Raw genomic sequence first — 13,097 nt, forward strand, 5'->3', positions numbered from 1 at the left:
AATAGGTTTCTTTTCCAAAAGGCCTAAAACAAAAGGCTTAAGGCTCTTGTGGGATTCCCACATAGCCTTTGGGGCCAGCATGCCCATGATAATAGTACTGTGCAAACTTAAAACCGAAGTAGTAAATGTAAACCTTTGTATCATTTGAAAAAAATATCCCTACCTTTGAATCATTTGAAAGTTCAGAAAAGTGAAAATCTTCGACGTCACTTAAAAAAAAAACTATAACTAAATAGATATTTTTCAAACTGAAAAAAACTAAATTTAAAACTTTTCTATATAAAAAAATTCTTTTTAAGTTTAAGCGTAATCAATTTTATAGTTTGTGCAAAAATTTTTAATGTTAATTTATTTTTATGACCTAAAGATTTTTTGTGACTTGACTAACTTTTAATATGTTATTAGGTTGATGCCTAATAACATTATAAGTCTGTATTTATTTATTATTCAATATTTATATATAATTAAGGCGCTAAGAATTCTGCAATGATTATGTATCAACCTAATAGTATGACATCTAGTAAACATTAATATCCAATCTAAAATAAACTTGCATGAAGAAAAAAAAAAGATATAAAAAAAAAAATAACATACATCATATGTGGTTTAATACCTGGCTGCTCAGTGTAGTTCTACAAAAATTTTCAAATAAAGTGTCAAAAATCATTATAAAATAAAATTAGAAACTAAGTAATTATGAAAAATTCTTACAAAATAATTTGAAAAAATTTTCTTGGCCCATAAGTTTCTATAGCTTTCTGGCAGGTCTTCATCAAAGCGATAGTTTTTTAATGGTTCATCTAGCTTTCTATTTAGGTATCGATAGAAATCTATAAACATAAATAACTTTCTTGACTCTTTTTACTACAGTATTTAAGCAAAAATAATACATGTTTTTTCCAAGCTCACTGTTTGCAAGTTGAGAAATCTGCACCTGCTTGAAAAATGGAATCAATATTTCTACTTTGGTTAATTCATTTATACTGTTTTATGTTGATATTGATAACATATATTAAGTATAACTTACTTATGCATATATATATATTTATATATATATTTATATATATATATATATATATATACATATATATATATATATATATATATATATATATATATATATGTATATATATATATATATATATATATATATATATATATATATGTGTATATATATATATATATATATATATATATATATTTATATATATATATACACACTTATACTCATTTATACTGTTTTATGTTGATATTGATAACATATATTAAGTATAACTTACTTATGCATATACATATATATATATATATATATATATATATATATATATATATATATATATATATATATATATATATATATGTATATATATACACACACACACACACGCACACACACACATATACACATATATATATATATATATATATATATATATATATATTTTTTTTACAAATATAATAAAATATAATTATGCATTTTAAAATTTATAATTTGATAATCAAGCTTCTTAAGAAAAAAAAAAATTAAACATAAAGTACCTCTTAAATACAATGGTTCCCCATAATCTTGGTTGCATCCACCTGACAGCATAACCTTAAATAATTTACAAAACCATAATTAACTTTTTATTTATTAGTTAATTTAATGACATGCAAAAACATACAAGACATAACAAATTTAAAATATTTAAAGATTTTAAATTAACACTAAAGCGACTTACTTTTGTCATTGATTTTACAGCATTAAAAAATTGTCCTACAGAAGCAAAAGCTACAGATTTCATAAACATGCATCCAGTGGAGGTAGGATCCAAACGAATGCAAGACTAAATTTAAAAAATTTTTAAAGTTATATATAATATAAAATGTGAGTAAAACGCGCCACAAATTTCTTTCATGGCTAGGAATGCAACAGAAGAAAAGAAAGTTTCAAAAGGGTTAAAGAAACTACTTTAAACCACAACACTATAATTTAAAAAGGCTAATAACCAACAGCTTTCATATACTTTATTTTCAAGACCACAAAAAATAGTAGTATTTTCAATACCACAAAAAAAATCTAGTTTTACAAAAAAAAAAAAGTCTAGTTGAAAGATAAAATGTTACATGCTATTTTTAAAAAAATTAAAATTTATTCCAATTTATTTATGGGACTTAAAACTAATACAAAAAAATTATAATATTATAAAATTGTATAATACATAAAAACAAAACCTTGTAGAAATGAATGGCTTCTTTTAGCTGTCCACTTTGAAAGTAGACATCTCCTTTGGTCTCTAAGGTCTGAATTAAACCAAATATAATTATAAAAAGTTACAAAAATAATGAACATAAAATTACCAAATCACAATTAAAAAAAATATGTAAATTGATACAAAACACTAAAGTGCAAAAAGCACACTCTAATTAAAAAGATCCATAATAAAAATTTAAATTCTGTGCAATATTGAACTATTTTAAAAAAATGAACTATTTAAAAAAAAAATCAAATTCCTTTATTTCTTAGTCTCTCCTCTTTTTTTCCTTCTTTAAACTTTGAGCAGCTTAACAGTTCCAACTAACAGTTATGACGCGGTTTTAAAGCATTATGTTTATTTACATACGTTTTATGTATTAAACTTGCATTTCTGCATATCAGCAATGATATGCAAACTATCATTTCTGCATAGATCTAGGCTAGTTTGGTTATGTTAGAAAAAATATATAAAAATAAACATCGTTGTTACAAACGTTTGAATGACAATTATGTAAAATATTATTTACAAATAGAATAAAATCAGATAAAATTAAAAAGAAAATTTAAGGATGGTTAAAGTTTTTTTAAGATGTTAAATTTTTTTAAAGCTAACTTTTTTAATCGAAATAATAGGCAACAGAAAAAAAAAATATGTTGATTGTTTCAATACAAAGATAATAAAGGAAAAACAAAAAAAATTTGAAATATTTTAATTTATCATCTAGCAAGTAGTAAGCGACTGGGGCTGATATTTGACCAGGGTCGGGTTTGATAAACCATAGCTAGGGCCAGGGCTGGGGTTATGGCTGAGGCTGCCTGAATGTTGACAAACCCCTATAAATGAAATAAATATTTCAACTTGGATTGAAATTCATTTTATGTTTGTACATATAGATGTATATATATATATCAGGCCTTGTTACGAGATTTCGCTGCGTAGCGAAAACGCGTAACGCATTTTTAAGTAACTCAAACTCATCAAATATATTTTGCATCGTTAGAAGTTATATTGCGTCACTAGCGTCTTTTCAAGTACCGCATTGTAATTAAAGTTATTTTATTAACTGTTAATAAATTTTTTCTTATTCAATATGTGAACTCATTTTAATGTTTTTAAACAAGAAAGAGTTTTTTTTTGTTGTTTATCAGTTACCGATAACATATTCGTGATCATAATTTATTTTCATAAATTAAACGAACGTCATTAAAACTTTACGTTATTGAATTAACAATAAACAAAATATCTTATTAATAAAATATTTACATCAAAATAAATCATGCATTTTTTAAACTATTATGACTAAAAATAAATTTTATATTTAAAAGAAATTTATATATTTAATTCCTTAACATAAAACTTTTAAGATAAAACACTTAATTTCTTTTAAAATTATTTAGCAAACTGTTTCTTTAACAAAAAATCTATTAGTTTACAATGGCGGTTAAATGCTTACGTTATTTACTTACGACTTTATTTCTTTTGAATAAACGTCACGTAAACGACAATCAAAGATAATTTAAATATTCTAAAAGATATAAGTTTTTGCGTAGCGCAAAACTGCTGAACGCGTAGGCAAATCGCCTTTTCACAAGCAAAATGTGAGCTGCGTAATGCTTCTTAACAAGGCCTGATATATATATATATATATATATATATATATATATATATATATATATATATATATATATATATATATATATATATATATATATATATATATATATATATATATATACCTATAGCACCACTTACAGGGACAGATTTAACAAAATAACGAATACTTAAGGGGACATTTTTGAGTACCCGTTAATTTTTTGTCCCCTTAAACATCGTTTTTTTTGTATTAAAAAAAAAGTCCCCGTAAGCAACTTTTATAGAGAGCAAGAAGTACATGCATCGCCTATCAAATAGCCTGACTTGCAAGGGAGTGCTGCTACATTGACCGAGGGTTTGGTTAGGGTCAGCATCAAGGTCAGGCTTAGGGTTACAGCAAGGTTTAAATATGGTTATGTTACTGTAATTAATCGTTTTGTGAATAGATGAAAATAAAAATGAAATACACATAATAAATAGAAAAAAATAAAAAAATAATAAATTTAAATATGTATTAATAAAAATAGAAATAAAATTAAAAAATATATATATATAAATATATATATGATAAAAATAGTATAAAAAAAGTAAAAAAAACAACATAACTGGAACAAAAAAAAATGTCCCTGTAAACGCCGACTAGGAGTATATAATATAATATATATATATATATATATATATATATGTGTGTGTATATATATATATATGTGCATATATATATATATATATATATATATATATATATATATATACACCCACACATATAAAATAAAATATCCTAGCGCCAGCTAACAACCCCTGCTAGAACTATTTTTGAGGCCAAGGGCACAGTCACTTCCTACTAGCAAACATATAAATGTTTATTTAGATTTTTTTAGTTTAGTAAGTTAATAACATTTTTTAAAAATAAGTTTAGCATACTGTTTTTTTCTTTTTAACAAACTGGATAACGAAATTATTCTTTATAAATTTATTACCTATGTGCTAAATTTAAATTCATTAACATTCTATTATTTAGACTATAAATTATTAATATTATCTATATATTTATACTATAGTTTTGTAATTAGCTTTCTTAATTGATTTGTTTAGCATGCGAAAAAATATTTATTAAATAAAAAAAATTGAGTATATTTTAATTTTTATAAACTAAGGTTATGGTTGGTTGTTGTTAGAGTTACAAAAAAAAACCTTTTTTTTTTAAATCTGTGTATTTTTTTGCAAAAACCCCCGTGTTTTTTTGGGTTTTTTGTTTTTTATGGTTTTTTTTTAAATTGAAGATTTAAAAAAAAAAAAAGAAAGTTATATGTCATATATAATTTAACACAATCTTAACAGTCAATACAAACTTAAATAAGTAGTTATTTTTTAGACATCAGGTTCTTTATTCTAAAATTCCTGTTCAGTAAAGTTATCAATTGAGAAGTCAATACGGATTCATCGAGTCACTTGATATGTTTTCCTCTAAACTCTGTACAGTAAGATTGCCCAGATTAAATTCTTGGCTTTGACTTGGAGTTGTTGATAATTCTGTATCACATTATTGATTTTTGAGTTCTAATTGCAATACTTGACAGTATTGGAGCACATGAACAACATATTCCCTTCCACCAATATAAAAGGTTTTGAAAAAAAGTCCCTCTTTAGATCTATAGTCAGCAATCTCATCCAAAATTTTTTAATGAGAGTCCTTAATTGAAGGATCCAGTTTTCCTAAATTATGAAGGGTTTCAATGGCATCAATCTAAAACAGATGTTTTTAATCAATTATTAATTCATTTTAAATATAAAAAAGTTAAATAATTAAACTTTCAAATTTTTTTTTGCTTTTTTAAGTATAAAAGTGATTTAGCTTCATCATCTATAGCTAATCCCCGCAGTGCTAATTTGTTGTTGTGAAGACTTTCCATACAGTGGATAACTGAACCCCATCTAAAGGAACAAAATATTGAAATTAAATACTTAGCTGTCTAATTTTTGACTTACATACTAAACTTACAAACTAAATTTGACCATTCAAATTGATAAATAGCAGTGACAGATCCAGAGGGGGGGTGGGATGGGGTATGCATCCCGCCCCCCCCGTCCGTCCCCGAATCTGAAAGTCCTAAAATTTCTTAGAAATTGAGGACCTTTTTTTTTCTTTAAGATGCAAAAATGGTACAATAAACAAAAATATTTCAACATTCCACCACCACCGCCGCCAAAAATTCCTGGAGACGTCACTGATAAGTTGTGTAATAGCAATCAGATATACTTGAATTTTTAACAAACCTTTTTTAATTATTTGTAGTTTTGATTGGAAACTTTAGTGATTGTTGAATGGCTTGTCATAATTTCTGCTGGTCTTTTTTTAACAAAGCTGATAAAATTTGTGACTTCTTTATTGCTCTACCACCAATGTGCAATCATATTGGGAAGCTGCGATTGATTCAAGGTTACTTGCATCAGTAAAAATCAAATTTAGTGTATGGGCCAGGCATCCATAAGGGTATATGTGAGGAAAATTGTGAATAATTAATTTCCATGCTCTTTTCATATTGGTTGTGTTGTCAGTACATATACCCAGAACTTTCATAGGTCCAACTTCACACACTATTTTTTTAATTGTTTTTATTTGCCAGTATAACTTTCTGCACCTAAAAAAGCAATAAAGGGTGTTTAATAAACCATTATCAACAAAGGCTACTTCAAATTATTTCAAAAAACTTAATTTAGATATTATTTTAGAGAACAAAAAATAAAACATGGTATCTGACTATTATGAAACATTAAGTAAAAATAATCTCAAAAGATTACCTGTTTCGATGCTGGTTCAAAATACTGGTTCAAAATGCTGGTTCAAAATACTGGTATTGTTACAACAAAATTAATGATTCCTTCATTCCTGCAATTAGTAATCCATTTACTAACTAATTAATAATGCTGGTAGATAAATTGGATTATTTGCATATTATTTATTTTTTAATTGTTTTCCAATCAAATTCTCATTTGTACACATTATACAAATTCTAAATTATTCAAATTCTAAATTATTCACTTGGTTATATAGAGTTTATAATTATGAATATCAGGCCTTGTTAAAAAGCGTTACGCAGCTCGCATTTTACCTGCGAAAAGGTGATTTGCCTACACGTTCAGCAGTTTTGCCTTACGCAAAAACTTTTATCTTTTAGAATATTTAAATTATCTTTTGATATCGTTCATGATGTTTATTCAGAAGAAATAAAGTCGTCAGTAAAAGCATTTTACAGCAATTGTAAACTAATAGAACTTTTGTTAAAGAAACAGTTTGTTTAATAACTTTTTTGGTGATGTTAAAAATTAGTTAAAGAAAATAAAGTGTTTTAAGTTTAAACTTTTCATCATATCTAATTTTAAACTTTATATTTCATAAATTTATAAACTTTCATTCACAAGTAATGTTCATTTTATATGAAATGATTTTTGTTTATTTATTTATAATTTTAAAACAGTTATTTTTTTCTTCATCTCTTTAAGAAAGTGCTAAAGATGAGCTGTTTATTAAAATATTTCCTCATCATCAATTGTCGAGACTTTTGAAGGATTCACTCTACTCATTTCATTCGTTAAATCGCCCCTGGCTGGACCTGTCGGTAATGATATGTTAAAGAATTTAGTTGTTCAAATTTTTTTTTTTGAATATTTACCAATTTTATAAGTAAATGATTTTTTAGTGTCGAAGTTTCTTTTTTGCATACATGTTTCCATTATCATTAATTTTTCAGATTGATCATAGAAAGAACATCGATTAGTTTATGAGCAGTAGACTAATTCTTACTAGTCAAGTTCTTTAAAAAAAATAGTTCATTGATTTTTTGCTTTGTTTAAGCACTGATTAAAACTGTAAAGTAGTATGAAACTATAATTATATTATATATATATTACACTTAGTAGTAGTAAGGCTATCATTATATGCGCATTAAACTGGTTTCTTGGCTAGAATTGCTTTTTAAAAAAAGAAACGTGAAACGTTTTTATAACAAAGCAAAATAAACTTCTTGCTAATGTTATTTTCATTTCGTTAAGACATATTAATCTTCTTTATAAGGGGTTTCATATTTATTAAGAATTTCAACAAATCATTCAACCATTCTATACTTTTTTTAAATACATAATCAAATGGATAACATTTTGAATAAAAACAGAGTCACTTTGAACACTTTTGAAAAATGGAATCTTTCTGAAGTTTTTTGTACAGAAACTGCTGTAAAGAATGGAATTATATATGTTGTAAAAATCTTTTGTAATGTATGTGCTCTTCATCAAGAGAATATCCTGGCCAATACCGAAGGAGCAATCAGAACAGCCGCATTACGATACATAAATGGGACATGCTACATCAAAAAAGATGGCGTTTCTCGACATTTACAAAGTGCTGTCCACAGAAATGCAATCCGATTTTCAAATGAAGACCTAAATGAAAACAAAGAAGCAAAAGCAAATGACAAAGAGCAACAGGTTAGTAGTCAGACTTTATAATCATTTTATATTTTTAACTCTAATTTTAAACAAAGATGTTAAAAAATTGAATTAGTTCACTTTTTATAAATAAAAATCATTTTCAATTTTAAATACAAAATAATTATTTACTATGTTATTAACGCCTCTATAAAATAAGGTCAAACTGTCTACTTTCCATGGAATTCCTCATTATTTTCATATATTTAAAACAATTATGATAATTTTTTTTACGACTCATTTATGTCCTTTTAAGAAATTGTATCTACTATTTCTATAAGGTGGAAACCGACAAACTCAACTCAATACAAAAACTCAATATTGTTACACACGAACTAATGTTTGTGTGTAACAATATCGACAGAAAAAGAAAAATCTACAAATAATTCTTACCAAATCTTGGTAAAAATAGCTTATGAAATGGTTTGCCATCTAACTATGCCTCATGCACATTTTTCTGTTCTCGTAAGTTTTAACTTCTTGTTAAATTTTTTTTTAGCAAATAAATGTTAATTTTTTAAATATGCAAAACAAGTTCAATTCAAATAAATAATAAAACATTCCAACAAGTTTAAGCTTTAATCGTAGTTCCTTATTTATTACATGAAAGTATCAATTTTTTACAATAATATTTTATTATACAGGATTCACTGTCAGAGAACTTATCAAGTGTTGTGTCAATACTGTCCATGAGAAATGCTATAAAATTTTCAAAAATTGTAATTTCTTTTCAGTACTTAGCGGCGGAAGTCAAGCACAAAAAACTGGAAAAGAAAAAGAACTTTTTTCAATCTGTACAGAGCGCAACGGAATCCCCATATATATGGTTACCAAGTTGTTGGAAATGTCACAGTTTGGTGAAAGTGACTTAGACTCAGTAACTGCTGGTATTGACAGTGTCTTTGAGTCGGATAATTCATTTTTCAAAATATCTACTGAAGATTATAGTAAAAAACTAGTTTCTGCCACAGCTGATGGTGCAAACATTAATTTTGGTGTAAAGAATGGTGCTCTAAACAGCTAGAAAAATCTCGCAAATGTTTATTAAAAATACATTGTATCAACCACAGAACCAAATTGCCAATAAAAAACACTTTTAAAGATGTAACAGAATTTGTAAAATCAAAAAGTGAAGTCGAAGCTGTGGCAAAAGCTATAGGAATAACTTTTTATATTTTACCAAAAATATCTGGTACAAGATTTGTTGGGTACAGGAGAAAAGCCCTTTCTAGTCTTCTGCAGGCATGACCAGCCTTTCTTTCAGTGTATGAAAATTATGCAAGCAACCCAAAAAATGGCAAAACAGTCAGAAAAGTAAAAAGTTTATTAAGATTATTTAAATGTCAATCATTTCTTGTTTAAGTAGGTTTATAATTAGACTGTTTGGAAGTTATTGTCCCAGCTTCAAACATTTTTGAAAAAGATGAGTTATTACCTCATGAAATTCTGACAACTATCCAACAAACTTTAATAGAAATAGACGATAAAATAAAATCAATTGGGAAGAAGATGAATTTTATGACAGCTTTGTAACTCACTATTTGGTCACTGATCAAAACGAAATTGAAGGTTCCTTTCAAAGAGCTGGTGATAAACAAACCCCAAAAATTGTTCTTACATTAATGTAGCAATGGAGATAAATAATTTCGATCAAGAAAAAGAAAAGAAAATAACTAATAATATAATAACTTGAAAAAACACTAGTGACGCAATTTAACTTCTAGTGACGCAATTTAGCTTCTAGTAATGCAATTTAACTTTTAAAAATACAAAAAATACTTGCTGAGTTAAATTACTTTGAAATGTGTTAAGCGTTTTTGTTACACAGCGCAATCTCGTAACAAGGCCTGGAATATCTAGGGCACAAATCAGAATTTATATAAAACCATCCCAAATTTTAGCTACATTTTTCTTACTTGATATTGCTCTATCCATCACATAAAATTGCTACACTTGAGGCAGTTACAACAAGTTCTTTAATGGTTGTTGAGGTTTCATTATAAACTCTTTCAAGCAAAGAATTAGACAACATACCACGGTTAGGTAATTTAAATGCAGGTTGCAACTTTGAAAAAAAATTGAGCCACAACTTATTTTCAAAAAGTCTCGAGCATCCAGTACCATAGACAGCACATACTAAATTCATTTGTGATTCATCCTGTGAAGTTTTACATCATGATTTTTATTTGAAGTTATTTTTTATTTTACTGTTTACTTATGTACTTCATTATTGCTAGACTGTTCATTGCAATCAATATTTGTAATAACTAAATTAAATACTATTTGTTCATTAGTCATTTTGTCTAAGAAAATATAGGTTGCAATTATATTTTTCTGAACTCTTGTCGATGAGTGTAGTTGTTTTAAGGGAGTCCATTCCAATTCATTCTTAATCTGTTTAAAGTTTTCAATTCTTGAGGTTGTAGGCCTACTTTGGCTTCCACAGGAATTTGAAGTATGAAAAGATTTAGAGTTTATACAACTCAACTGGGGTTTGTAATGTAGTAGATGGCGAGCATATTTTTTTCCCTTCTTCTCCTTCTTGAGCGACTAAATTTTCAGGAACAACTTCTTTTATTATCAAACCAGTTTGAACTTTTTTTGTTTTAAGGGAACTACATTTAAATACTTGTTTTTTATTTCGTCACTACATTTCATACAGGTAAATATGTGCTTAGCCATTCGTGTGCCATTTTTTGCTAATTTTAGGCTGCAAAATTTTCACACAACTTGTTAAATTTTAAAACCTCCAGGTTTTACAGGTGCCCCATTGAACAAATTAGCAACAAAACATTTCTTTCTGCCCGGCATAGTTTTTGCTAGGTTGTTAGTTTATTTATATATATTATCTAAAACTATTTTTTTTAGAGTTTATACAACATTTACAATTTATACTAAATAAAAATTTGTAAAATGAAAAAATTAAATATTTTAAACTCCTTTTACCAACAATAATTAAAAACAACTGTTACAAACTAACAAAATTTAACTCTCAAAATAAATTTATGTTTAAAATTCAATACATTAGTATAATAAAATAATAAGTTTATTTAAACAATTTCTTTTAAAAATAAAATTTTGTTTGTATTTTGCTGTTTTTTTTTTTAACATAGGCGACTAAATTGTTATAGCTAATATATAGGGTAATACATTATCTTAAATAAAAAACATGTTTATTTTAAGGTTTAACGTCACTGTAACTGTTTCAAAGTTTATTAATATCTAAATATAAACAATACTACAAAAAAACCCAAAAAAAACCCATAAAAAACGTAATTTTTTTGTGCTTTTTTTTTTTTTTGCAAAAAAAAAAAAAAAAAATGAGTTGGTTTTTTTTGAGTCGCAACTCTAGCTGTTGTTTAAAGGGTGTTATTAGTAAATGTTAAAAAGTATCTATGAACAGAATTTTGATTGCTTTTGTTGTTGCTTTAATTTTTTTTATTTCATAAGAAAATTTTTTGTTATATTTCTAACCTAGATGCACTTTTTTGTGTATTGTGTTTATAACTGTTGAGTTGTTTGATTTTTTGGATTGTTGTTTGTTTTATACTTTGGACTATAGTTATTCCTTTATTGTGAAAATCTACAGTCAACATTTGAACTTGAATGTTGACTGTAAAAGTGTACTATTAATTGAGTTTGAATAAAACTCAATTGATGATACGCGCACTGCACATGTTTTGGTCTGTAAAAGGGTATTTTTACCTCATGTCAAGTTATTGATTTTTTTATACAATATTTATCTTAAAACTTTTGATAAATAATGTTTACATCTTGCCTCGCTTTGCACATGACCAAATGTATGTCTCATGTGCAAGAAGATCATTTATTTAAAATTACCACATATTCATTACCAGATACATTTTTTTTTTAAATTTCATACAAATTATGTGTTATACTCTTTATTGTTACATATATTTTTTTTGTTTCTTTAGTTCTAGTTTCTTTGGATAGTCTACTCATGAGATGGTTTAAGCTTAGTAAATTTTAATGATTTCATGAATTTTATTTTATAAATCAACAGTTAAGGAGAAACTGAAATTCTCCACAATTCTAAACAACAATGGTGGCAACAATTGTAGCAAAAGCATCAATAATAGCAAATTTAAATTTAAAAAAGTGTTTGTGATGTCATTATACGAGGGTTTTTATTACTGTTTTGAATTTCTAAAATCATCGACAGGATTGTCATCACCGACATGACCAAAAGTCATCTATGTTAGAGATACTTATGTTATTAAGATTTTTATTTCTGTGAGATATTTTTTCTGTGAAAGAGTTATTAAGATATTTTAGGATAGGATAAGATAAGATAAGAGAGGATAGGATAAGATAGGATAGGATAGAGGATAGGTTAAGATAGGAGATTTAGAATAGGATAGGATAAGATAGGATAGGATGAGATAGGATTTAGGATAGGATAAGATAGGAGATTTTTTTTCTGTGAAAGAGTTATTAAGATATGGAATTCTTTACCTCATTATATGGTGCATTCTTTTACATTGTCTCTATTTAAATCAAATTTAAAAACATACAATATTCAGAAACAATGTTTACTATTTTAAACTTGGTGTTACATAAGAGTAATTCTCAAATTACCTGTATAACCTTTCTGTATTTTTATTTAAATGCAAATAAACTGAAATAAAATAAAAAAATTACCATGTTTATGTCAATTAGGTAAACCTACACATTTACACAGTAAAGTCTTCTTTCCTAAAGCAGGAAGATGGTGCATTTAAAACTTTTTCTTTTCTTGAAAATATTTAAAATTTTGGGTTTATC

The 13,097-nt window shown here is 26.1% G+C and overlaps 1 protein-coding gene across 2 annotated transcripts in view; it reads right to left on the reverse strand.

Annotated features, from left to right (window-relative positions):
- Window positions 1-13,097, reverse strand: part of LOC101236609 (tetratricopeptide repeat protein 13) — a 76,179-nt gene that overhangs the window by 28,022 nt on the left and 35,060 nt on the right. For both annotated transcript variants that reach the window (XM_065800288.1, XM_065800289.1), the window contains 6 exons: window positions 2,215-2,283; window positions 1,722-1,826; window positions 1,540-1,594; window positions 712-830; window positions 595-632; window positions 164-209 (listed from right to left, as the gene is read on the reverse strand). In XM_065800288.1, coding sequence (XP_065656360.1) covers window positions 164-209; window positions 595-632; window positions 712-830; window positions 1,540-1,594; window positions 1,722-1,826; window positions 2,215-2,283 — 432 coding nt within the window. The remainder of the gene's footprint in view (window positions 1-163; window positions 210-594; window positions 633-711; window positions 831-1,539; window positions 1,595-1,721; window positions 1,827-2,214; window positions 2,284-13,097) is intronic.

The sequence above is a fragment of the Hydra vulgaris genome, chromosome 06 (genome assembly GCF_038396675.1).
Source record: "Hydra vulgaris chromosome 06, alternate assembly HydraT2T_AEP".
NCBI lineage: Eukaryota > Metazoa > Cnidaria > Hydrozoa > Anthoathecata > Hydridae > Hydra > Hydra vulgaris.